The following is a 12,615-nucleotide window of genomic DNA, read 5'->3' as shown; positions in this document are numbered from 1 at the left end:
TCCTGTCAACTGAGCAGGAGGGAATGAGGCAGGCTGACTGGGCCATGGAGAACTGTGCCCAGCCCAAAAAGGACAACTCTGGCTGGCTGTTGACATGTGGGATGTGGGCTTAGAGTTGACACATCTTGTTTCTCTAGAGGAATTACAAATATATCTTTTTAGGAAAAAAAATGCATTTTTTTTTAATGGTAGTAACTAATTGACCATCCTCCTACCAAATGTCAGTAGAAGGCTAAATAAAACACTTATAGGCAGTCAGTTAGCAGCCTGTGTTGCACACTGAAGATAAAAATAAGTGGGTTGATACAGTAGCAAAACATTTGTACAAAGGTGATGGCTGAAGTGTTTAGCATGTAGATAGTCTGTCAGGGAGGGATAGGGCAGACTCGTCTTCTGAGATCAGCAGATGAGGTAAGGAAAGGTAAGAGGAGAATAAACAGTAAGAAATAGCAGGAAGCCTCACAGCACTAGCCGGCTAGTCTGAAGTCCCAAGACAACAGAGCTCTCTGGGTTAAGACAAGTGTGAGCTGGGGGTGAAGGACTCCCAGGAGATTTCCAGACCCTAAGGATAGCTCTCACTTGGCCCTAATATCCCAGGAGTCTTCTGGCCTCTTCACTCTGGGCCTGCAGGGTCTCACTTGCATACTTCTGGAGGAGTTCCATCTTCTTCCTTCGCACAAGTGCCTCCTCAATCTGTGGACAGCAAAAATAAAGGGTTCATGCTTCTGCTCAGTTAGGCCTTCCACGCCCACCGGAAACCAGTCAGGAGGGGGTCCTTGTGATGGAGGCCATTGAGGAGCCCAATACCCAGCATGGTCACCAAGGTCCTGCTCTCTCCCCCAGGAAGTATGTGAGCAATAGAGTGTGAGTTTCTTCTAAAGCAGATGAAATCCTGTTTTCTCTGGATTCCACACACTATTAAGAGATGAAAAAATATGGTAAATGTTTAAATTTTAAAAAATTATTACGGTAAAAGACACATTGCCATTAATCCTCTTAAAACACTCCCCCTTGCTTTAAACACACTGAAGTGGCCATCATTCTAGCCACCTTCTGAAGCAGTTCTGGAAGAAGTCTTCTTTTGTGTCTGTAGTTGCGCTTTTGTGGCTGCCTCAATGTCCTGAATCATTCTGACTTTGGGGAAGAGCCAGGAGTCACATGGTGCCAGATCCGGTGAATAAGGTGGATGAGGACACACTGGAATGTTTTTATTTGACAGTAAGTGCCATATACCGGAAGCGATGTGTGACATGGAGCGTTGTCTTGATGGAGGATGTTTTACAGCACACTTTAAAACACAGCTTCTGACTGAGTGCTCACACCTGACTGAGTGCACCAAACAAGTTGAAACTTGTCACACACTGTTACTAAGGTTCAACGTGCCACTTCCCATATTAAAGATCCCTGCTTTTCTATTCAATGGCACTCAGCATCAGCATTAATCATATGGTTTTTATCACAATGGAAAGGCTCCATGTCACACATTTCGGTGTGTCCTCATCTACCTTATTCACTGGATCTGGTACCATGCGACTTTTGGCTGCTCCCCAAAGTCAGAATGACCATGAAAGGTAAACGTTTTGAATCGATTCAGGACATTGAGGCAGCCACGACAGCACAACTAAAGACACTCACGAAAGTGGCAAGAATGATGGGATAAGTGTGTTTGAAGCAAGGGAGTGTATTTTGAGGGGGATTAATGGCAATGTGTCTTTTACTATAATAATTTTTTTATTTATTTAAACATTCACCATATTGTTTGATCACACCTTGTATGAGCACGGTGACCAGTGCCATGTCATCAGAAGTCAGAGCTGCCCAAATGGATAGACAGGATTAATAAAACCCACTAAATCACTCTGTGGAGTCTCCTCTGGAGGCGAGGCTCCTGGCATTTAGGAAGATCCACCTGCAAGGGCAACTCTCAGCCTCTACCTACCTCTTGCTGTGACGGCACAGGAACATGAGCAATGAACTTCTGCTGCCCGTCTTCCCCTCCTTTTTCCTGGCTGCCTTCCTCATCAGACTACAAACAGAAAACAACCAAAATTCCATGAGTAGGAGACCATGAAATAAATATTGGTATTGTTAAAAATGCACTACCACTACTCTGCAGCTGTTTAAAAGGAATGAATAAGTTCTGTACTCATACAAAAACACAGCCAAGACATTGTTAAGTACAAAAAGCAACAGAACATTGTGTATATTATGCTACCTTTTGTGTTAGGAAATAAAATAAAAATAAAAGCTGGTGACAGCAGTGAGACCTAGGTAGATGGAGGGCAGAGCTGTGAAAGAGAATCTTTGTTCACTATCTTTATATACTATTTGGTCCTTGAACTTTGTGAATTATCTATTTTTTTAAAATTAAAATTATAGTCCAGTCAAGATGGGACAGTAGGTACACGCTGTCCTCGTCTCCTCCAATGATCACATCAAAATTACAACTAAATTATAGAACCATCATTGAGAACCACCTGAAGACTACCTGAGCAGAATTCCTGTAACTAAAGATGTAAAGAAGATGCCATGTGGAGATGGTTATGAGGTGTACAGATGCAGAACGGGCAGGTCCCACACTAATGGTGTGGTGATTAAGAATTGGGAAGGGTATCTTGGCTACAGAGCTCCCCCCTGAGGAATGAGGGGTCCCAGCCCCAACCAGGGCCCCCAAGCCTGAGGTACCAGTGTTGGGAAGAGACGTCCCCATTATATCTGGCTGGGGAAACCAGAAGATATTGCATTTGAATGAGACGAAGGGCTGCTGGAGAATGAGGCACTCCTCTTAAAGGGCCCGCACACAGACACACTCGCTCACAAACTCACTTGCTCTGGGCTCCAGTAATGGGGCAGCAGCTCAAAAAGTGCCAGGGACATATGGCAATTAAACTGACAAGCTTCAGGACAAAGGATAGAAGGGCAGGGGTTGAGGCATCTCTCTCCAGGATGGGAGTGCTGGCAGAAGCCATTATTCCCTTGTTGAGCCTTCCTCACATCCAGGTGACAGGCACAGATGGGCACCAAATTTGAGATCTCCACTAATCTGGCTGACATAGTTCTCCCTGCCCTGGAAATTCCCTGAGACCTTCCCCACCCAACTTGCTCACGGGGACTGAGCTTCTTCCAACATTTGCTCCAGACAGCAGCCTACCTTAAATTGCACTGCATACTTATCAAAATCTCTCAAAGCAGCACAAACCCCAATCAAGCAACAGGTGGCCTCACGGTACCTTCAACATGTTGGTAAGATGCCCCAAGCCAAACTTATGGACCAACCAGTCTCAACTTGCATTGTAACTTCCATCAGGTGGCCCCAAGACAGATATAACCAGCAGCTAGTCAAAACTAAGCTTCAAATAAGTGGCCTAAAGCCTGACACAAGTGGCAAATGGCCTCAGTTCACATCATGAGGCCCACAGAAGGTTCCGTGACCCAACACTAGAGGCAGCTCGCTTTTGTCCACAGCATAGCCTTTCCGAAGCACTTTCAAACACAGCACAAGCAGCAACCAACCAAGGATCACTATGTAGCTCTTACCACGAGGCCCCAAACCAGGGAAAAAGCAGTGGCTGAACTGGACTTGCACTGGAATCTCTCCCAAGAGGCTACAAGTAAACACACCTGACAGCCAACTTGAGACCACACCAGAATACCACCCAACTAGCTCCACAAACAACACACCCAAAAGGTGCATTCAGCTGGCACCAGAGCGCTGCTAAAACAGCTCTGCTCTGTGGGGTCAGCCCCCACACAACATCTCATCCGCTTTAGTCACAGGCATCCTCACAGCCAGTAAACCCGATGGCCAGTCCAACCCACTGACATGCCAACAGGAACCAAAACTCAACTACAACAGGAGGAGGGCACACACAAGGGACATGCTTGGACAACCCAGCTCAGGTAAACAGGAACACTAGGACACCTACTACTTCAGGTCACTCAGCCAAGACTAGGAGATGTAGCAGATTTACCTAATACATAGAAAAAAACAGAGAGAGGCAGCCAAAATGAAGAGAGAGAAAAAAAAAAAAAACATGTCCCAAATGAAAGAACAGGACAAAACTCCAGAAAAATACCTAAACAAAAGGGAGACAAGTAACCTACCAGATACAGAGTTCAAAACAATGGTTATAAGGATGCTCAACAATCATAGGGGAAAATAGGGGAAACACATAGGGGAAATTCATGAAGAACGTCAACAAAGAGATAGGAAATATATAAAAAAAAGAGATAGAAAACACGAAAAACAGAAAAGAGGAATACAATAACTGAAATGAAGAATACATTAGATGAAATCAACAGCATATGAAACAGAGAATCAAATCTGTGTTCTGGAGATGAAATAGCAGAAAACACCCAGTGGAACAATGGGGGGGGAAAAATGAAGATAGTTTAAGGGGCTTCTGGGACAACATCAAGCGTACCAACATTCGCATTACAGGAGTACCAAAAGGACAAGAGAGTGTGCAAGGAAAAGAAAAACAACTTGAAGAAATAATGAAATTGCCTTGTTAAAGACAAAAAGAGAATCCTAAAAACAGCAACAAAAAAAGCAGTTAGTTATCTACAAGGGAGCTCCCATAAGACTGTCAGCTGATTTCTCAACAGAAACTTTGCAAGCCATAAAGGATTGGAACGAAATATTCAAAGTAATGAAAAGCTAGAACCTACAACCAAGGGTAGTAATGAAAAGCAAGAACCTACAACCCAGCAAGACTATCATTTAAAACCAAAGGACAGATAAAGAGCTTCCCAGACAAGAAAGAGTTAAAGGAATTCATCGCCACCAAACCCGTATTACAAAGAACGACAAAGAGACTTCTTTAAGATGGAAAAAAAAGATAAAAAAATATGAATAATAAAATGGTAAAAAGTAATTGCAGTTTAAAAGGTTAAAAATAATTGCAAAAAACGCTTTGCAAATTACGCTTGCACCAACCTAATAACTATGTATCTATCAACAATTGCTTTCAATGTAAGTGGCTTAAATGCTCCAATCAAAAACATAGGTGGGCTGACTGGATAAGAAAACAAAACCCTTACAAATGCTGCCTACAATAGACTCATTTCACATTAAAAGACACACACAGACTTGAAAGTAAAAAGACAGAAAAAGTTATTTCATAAAAATGGAAATGAAAAAAAAAAAACACCTCCAGGGTAGCAATACTTATACCAGACAAACTAGACTTTAAAACAATGGCTATATGAAGAGACAAAAAGGGACCCAGTAATCCAACTTCCTGGTATTTATCCGAAAAAATTCAAAACTCTACTTCAAGGATGAACATATGTGCATCCATATGTTCACCGCAGCATTGTTTACAATGGCCACGATGTGGTGGCTGCCTGGATGCACATCAATAAAAGAATAGAGGAAGAGGTGGTGGTACATATATATACAATGGAATATTGCTCAGCCAGGGAAGGGAATGGGTTCTTGCCATCTGCAGCAGCATGGATAGACCTGGAGGGTATTGTGCTGAGTGGAGTATGTCAGGCAGTGAACGACAGATGCAATGTAATTTTACTTATATGTAGAATCTAATGAACAAAATAAACAAACAAATCACAAACAGACTCATAGATACAGAGAACATTTTGATGGTTGCCAGATGGGAGGCGGGTTGGAGTGGTGGGTGAAAAAAGGGAAGCGGTTAAGAAGTACAAATACGTTGTTACAAAGTAGTCATGGGGATGTAGGGTATAACATAAGTCAAGTCAACTGTAATAACTACATATGGTGTCAGATGGGTACTGGATTTATCGGGATGATAGATGGCAGGGAGTTGGGGGGCAGGGTGACAAAGGTAAAAGGATTTAGAAGTACAAATTGGGGGCGGCCGGATGGCTCAGTTGGTTAGAGCGCGAGCTCTTAACAACAGGGCTGCCGGTTCAATTCCCACATGAGTCAGTGAGCTGCGCCCTCCACAACCAGATTGAAGGAAAACAACTTGATTAGGAGCTGATGAGTCCTGGAAAAACACACTCTTCCCCAATAAAAAAAAAAGGTACAAATTGGTAGTTACACGATGGTCACGGGAGCGGGGGGAGTCGTGTAAGTAAAGCACAGGGAATATAGCCGATAATATGGTACTAACTATATATAGTGCCAGGTGGGCACTAGACTAGTCAGGGATCACTTCTTAAATTATATCAATGTCTAACCATATGATATACACTTCAAATTAATATGAAATATTGAATGTCAACTGTAAGTAAAAAATTAAAAGGGGGGGCAAACGTGAAGGGCAACAAGTCGTACAAATTTCCAGGTATAAAACAAATAAGTCATGGGGATATAAAGTACAGCACAGGGAATGTAGTCAATAATATTTTGATAGGATGGTACTAAATTTATCATGGTTGTTGAATTTATCATGGTGATCACTTCTTTCGGTATATAAATGTTCAGTAACTATTGTGTACACCTGAAACTAATATAATATTGTATGCTAACTATATTTTTAATAAAAATCTTAAAAAAAACCCACAAAGTCCGGGACCAGATGGTTTCACAGGTGAACTTCACCAAACATTCAAAGAAGGATTAATACCTATCCTTCTCAAACTATTCCAAAAAAATTGAAGACAAGAGAAACTCATTTTATGAAGCCAGCATTACCCTGCTACCAAAACCAGACAAAGACACTACAAAAAAGAAAATTCTAGGCCAATATCCCTAATGAACATAGATGCAAACATATTCAACAAAATATTAGCAAACCAAATTCAGCAACACACTGAAAAGATCATACACCACGATCAAGTGGAATTTATTCCTGGGATGCAAGGTTGGTTCAAAACCCACAACTGAATTAATGTAATACATCACATAAACAAAAAGAAGGATAAAAAACATATGATCATTATCAATAGATGCCAAAATAGCGTTGGACAAAATCCAGCATCCGTTTCTGATAAATACTCTCAGTAAAGTGCGGATAGAGGACATATACCTCAGCTTAATAAAGGCTATATATGACCAACCCACAAGTAACATCACTCAATGGTGAAAGACCAAAATCAGGAACAAGACAAGACTGTCCACTCTCACCATTTTTATTTGACATAGGACTGGAAGCCTAGCCACAAAAATCAAAGGAGAAAAGAAATAAAAGGCATCCAAATCAGAAAGGAAGAAGAAAAACTCATTGTTTGCAGATGATACCATACTATATATACAGAACCCTCAAGAGTCCACCAAAAAACTATTAGAACTGATAAATGAACTCAGTAAAGTAGCAGGATACAAAATTAGTATTCAGAAATCGGTTGCATTTGTATACACCAATAACAAACTGTCAGAAAGAGAAATTAGGAAAACAACCCCATTTACAATTACATCAAAATGAATAAAATACCTAGGAATAAGTTTAACCAACAGGTAAAAGACCTATAGTTGGAAAACTATAAGACATTGAAGAAAGAAACTGAAGAAGATACAAATAAATGGAAGGATATACTGTACTCATGGATACGAAGAATTAACATTGTTAAAATGTCCATACTACCCAAAGCAATCTACAGATTCAATGAAAGGTCTATCAAAATACCAATAGCATTTTTCACAGAACTAGAACAAATAATACTAAAATTTATATGGAACCACAAAAGACCCGGAATAGCCAAAGCAATCTTGAGAAAGAATAACAAAGTTGGAGGTGTCACGCTACCTGATATCAAACAAGGCTACAGTAATCAAAACAGCATTGGTACTGGCATAAAAACAGACACGTAGATCAATGGAACAGGATACACAGCCCAGAAAGAAACCCACACCTTTACGGTCAATTAATCTATTCAAAGGAGGCAGGAATATATAATGGGCTAAAGACAGCCTCTTCAATAAATGCTGTTGGGAAAACTGGACAGATACATGCCAAAAAAAATGAAACTAGACCACTTTCTTACACCATGTGCAAGAATAAACACAAAATGGATTAAATACTTAAATGTAAGACCCCCAGACTATAAAACACCTTAGAGGGAAAAAAAGGCAGTAAACTCCGTGAAAGCACTCTTAGCGATATTTTTTTGGATATGTCTCCTTGGGCAAGGAAAACAAAAGAAAAAATAAACAAATGGGACTACATCAAACTAAAACGTTTCCGTACAGCAAAGGAAACCATCAACAAAATGGAAAGACAACCCATTTGAATGGGAGAAGACATTCGCAAATGATAGATCCAATAAGGGGTTAATACTCATACAACTTAACTCCCCCCAAAACAAACAATCCTATTAAAAAATGGGCAGAGAACCTGAACAGACATTTCTCCAAAGAGGACATACAGATGTCCAACAGACATATGAAGAGATACTCAATGTCACTAATCATCAGGGAAATACAAATTAAAACAACAATGAGATATCACCTCACGCCTGTCAGCACAGCTATCATGAACACATCAATAAACAACAAGCGTTGACAAGGAAGGGAAGAAAAGAGAACCCTCGTGCACTGTTGGTGGGACTGAAAATTAGTGCATCCACCATGGAAAACATTATGAGGTGCCTCAAAGAATTAAACATAAGACCCAGCAATTCCACTTTTGGGTATTTATCTAAAGAAATCCAAAACACTAATTCAAAAAGATAAATGCTCCTCTGTGTTCATTGCAGCATTATTTACAATAGCCAAGATATGGACTCAATCTAAGTGCCCACAGATAGAAGAATGGATAAAGAAGATGTGGTACATACATACACTGGAACAGTATTCAGACATAAGAAAAAGAAAACTTGCTATTTGGAATAATATGGTTGGACCTCGAGGGTATTATGCTAAGTGACAAGTCAGACTGAGAAAGACAAATACTATATGATCTCACTTATATGTGTGGTCTAAAAAACAGAATAAACTAACAAATAAACCAGAAATAAATTCAAAGATACAAAGAACAAACTGATGGCTGCCAAATGGGAAGAGTGCTTGGGGCGATAGGTGAAAAAAGAAAAGGGATTAAGAAGTAGAATTTGGCTGTTACAAAAATAGTCACAGCAACGTAGAGTACAGCAGAGGGACGATAATCAGTAACATCGTAATAACTATGTATGGTGCCAGATGAGGTGGTAACTTTGGAAGTCACATAAATGTCTAATCACTATGTTGTACACCTGAAACTAACATAATATTGTATGTCAAGTGTAATTGAAAAATTAAAAACACATACCACATATAGAAAAAGGTCCACTCAGAAGCTGCATGTCAGTTAACAGAGATTACTAATATCCTAAGGAAATCACGTGGCTTTGGAAACATGGGAAGAGGAGACTCCCAAGATGTGGTATGAATCCACTGTTTGCCAGTCTCTTTGTCCGATGCCCTACACCATCCTCTCCCCACACCAGCTGTCATGTGGAGCTGGCTGGAAACCCTTTAATGCAACCTCTCAGCTGCTGCAGGTAGGTGTGAGAACTGGTCCAAGCACATTGGGAAACTGTTTGGCTGTATCTACTCAAGATAAACACTTGTACCCCATGATCTGGTAACTACACTCCTCAGAATATATGCAATGGAAGTGACTGCATGTGAAGAAGAATGATCAGAGTAGCCCTATTTGTTATAGTCCGAAACTGGACACTAAACAAATATCCATAACCACTGGACAGAAAAGAGTATGCATGATTCCACTGATATATCAGGTTATAAAGAGGTAAAAAGTATGGGTTATTAGAGGTCTGGAGAGTGACATCTAGAGGGGCAGAAGCAGGATTCTGGGGTGCTGGTCTAGTTGTTTCTTCACCTGGTATTTGCTATATGGGTGTGTTCACCTTATGAAAATTCATTGACCTGCACACTTACCACTTGTGTCCTTTTCAGTATATGGACTACTGTCTAACAATAAAAAAATTAAACTCTTGAATTCAACAACTCAGATGAATCTCAAGTGCCTTGTGCTCAGTATAAAGATCATCTAAAAAGGCAACATACAGTACAGAACGTTGTAGTTTTATAAATTCCATTTATAAAACATTCTCGAAATGACAAAATTATACGGATGGAGAATAGATTAGTTTGCCATGGGCGAGGGACTGGAGGGAAGGGAGAGTAGGACATGCGATTGTAAAGGGACAGCTCACGGGAGAGAATAGTTCTGTACCTTGATCGCAGTGGTGGTTATAGGAATCTACATGTGATAAAAGACATAAAATGCTACACACTCATTATATCAAGTCAATATCCTGGATTTGATACTGTACTATAACTCGAGGTCTGACAGTCAAGTTTGAGAAATCAACCTAGAAAAAGTGCTGCATACACTGCTGAATATCACTATGGTCACCTTCAAAGTACTCCCCCTGGGAAGCTATTCACTGATGCCAGTGGCTAGTCCACTCTTCAAAGCAATTTTGGAACTCTTTTTCTGGAATGGCCATCAGAGCTGTCGTCATATTACCTTTGCTGTCCTGAATGTCATCAAAACGCCTTCCTTTCAATATTGCCTTTATCTTTGGGTAAAGAAAGAAGTCATTGGGGGCCAGGGCAGGGGAGGTGCGTGGGTGTTCCAATACAGTTATTTGTTTATTGGCTGAAAACTCCCTCACAGAACTGCCATGTGAGCTGGTGCATTGTTGTGATGCAGGAGCCATGAATTGCTGGTGAAAAGTTCAGGTCATTTTCACTTAGTTCTAAGTTTTTCACGCAGCCTTTTCAGCACTTCCAAATAGTGAACTTGATTAACTGTTTGTCCAGTTGGTACAAATTCATAATGAATAATCCCTCTGATATCAAACAAGGTTAGCAACATCATTGCAACAAGTTTGCGAACTGATATGATATGTAAGATGCAACCATGGGAGAAACTCAGTGAAGGATACACAGAACCGATCTGTACTCCCTTTGCAACTTCCTATAAATCTATAGTTATATCAAAATAAAAAGGAAAAATAAAAATCCTTTGGTGGTTTTCCACCAAAGGATTTTTGTTATGATAAAGGAAAATCCTCTTCACCGTGGAGCCAGGGTTCTTTCTTGTCCCATCTCGCCCCTCCCTCCAGGCTCCTCTCACACCCTACAGCCCACACTCTGCTATAGCCACACAGGTCTGGTCTCTGTCCCTCACATTCCTACAGAGTCTTTTGACACACACTGTTCCCCCTGCCTGGAACATTCTTCCCTCACCACCTCTTCTTCCAGATCTCAGCTGAAGGGTCACCTCCCAGGAAAGCCTTCATGGACTCTCTCTGAACCATGTCACTAACTCAGAGCTCCGGTCACAGCTGCCGTTTTCCACTGCCTCTACTGATTGGACTTTCTCCCCACTGGACTTTGAGTTACAAGTGGAGATTGTTCACTGCTGTGCCTCTGGCATGGGCCTGGCTCACAGTAGCCACTAATTAAACAAACATCGGCTGAACAGCAAATGCATATTTGCACCTAGAGAAAAACTTCCTAGGACACACTGCCATCCTACAACAAATGCTTCACTATCCCCATTGCTTATCAGCTAGACCTGAGAATGAACCTCAGGTCTGCGATATCCTGGGTGATGTTGACTAAGTCACTAACCCTCTCTGAGACTGCTTCCTTGCCAGTAATAACACAGCAAGCTCCTCACATAGGACCAGACTCATCATCTATGCATGGATGATTCCCATCCCCTTTCTCAGTTCAGCAAATCGGTTCCATTCTGGACCTATCCAGGGATCAAGGCCTAAACATACCAGGCCCTACAGAACATCTGGGAGACTTCAGAGGCTGGGATCACAGTTCCATCCCCAACCATGACCCTCTGAGTAAGTCCCTTCTCTGCTCTGGGCTGGTTTCCATCTTTAAAATGGGAGTGTTAAGACTACAGAAGATCTACTGGCACTGCCATTTTTATTTTTTTTTAAAGATGAGGTCACAAGCTAAAACTCATATGGCTTCAAATATGTTTATAAATCCAATTCCAGTATATTCAGGAGGGCCCATCTCTAAGACATAAGTAAGTAATCCTTGATGTAAAGCAGAGTTTACAAAGTGCTCTCATAGCCATTACTTTCTGGAATCCTCACTGTGATCCTAGGAGGTGATCTCTATATTCATCTTCCAGGTGAGGAGGCTGAGGCCTTGGCTAGAGCTAGGGGCAGAGCTGGGCTTTGAACCCGACTGCTTGTCTATGAGCTGAGCTTCCTTCTTACCACACCACCAACTCTACCGAGTCTCCAGCTTCACCACTGAGAGCAGAAGATAGTGAGTGCCGGGGGGACCCTCACTGCCCACCCAGTACCTCCTCCTCTGTGACAGCATAAATGTTGATCTCTTCCTCTTCTTCCTCCTCTTCCTTTTCTCCTCTTGCCAGCCGGGCCTCTCTCTCTGCTTTCCATTTTTCCACTAATTCAGCTCTGACTGAAGACAAGAAAGAGCAGGTATTATGTTGGTCTCTAAATAAGCTTTAAAAACTATGCAGGGCAAAGCAAAGACATTCTCTCAGGAAAAGGACACCCTTCTTTGTTCCCTGGTGGGAGGGAATCAGATGTGAGTGGCAGTCTGGTCTTCCAACAGCTCTGGCTTTAAGTCTGTCCAACACAGCTTTTTGGGGAACAGCCTCAGATCCTCCCCAGTTCACCAACCTGGGCGGCTTACTGACATGCTCACGTGAGAATAGAGAAGCAGTTGTACAGCAT

General features: G+C 41.5%; 1 protein-coding gene across 2 annotated transcripts in view; it reads right to left on the bottom strand.

Annotated features, from left to right (window-relative positions):
* Nucleotides 1–155: 155 nt before the first annotated feature.
* Nucleotides 156–12,615, bottom strand: part of ISY1 (ISY1 splicing factor homolog) — a 42,561-nt gene continuing 30,101 nt past the window's right edge. For both annotated transcript variants that reach the window (XM_019719029.2, XM_074340507.1), the window contains 3 exons: nucleotides 12,219–12,337; nucleotides 1,940–2,026; nucleotides 156–693 (listed from right to left, as the gene is read on the bottom strand). In XM_019719029.2, coding sequence (XP_019574588.1) covers nucleotides 586–693; nucleotides 1,940–2,026; nucleotides 12,219–12,337 — 314 coding nt within the window. In that variant the 3' untranslated portion in view covers nucleotides 156–585. The remainder of the gene's footprint in view (nucleotides 694–1,939; nucleotides 2,027–12,218; nucleotides 12,338–12,615) is intronic.

Source organism: Rhinolophus sinicus, linkage group LG09 (genome assembly GCF_036562045.2).
Source record: "Rhinolophus sinicus isolate RSC01 linkage group LG09, ASM3656204v1, whole genome shotgun sequence".
Taxonomy (NCBI): domain Eukaryota; kingdom Metazoa; phylum Chordata; class Mammalia; order Chiroptera; family Rhinolophidae; genus Rhinolophus; species Rhinolophus sinicus.
This window is presented reverse-complemented; position numbering and strand designations above follow the sequence as displayed.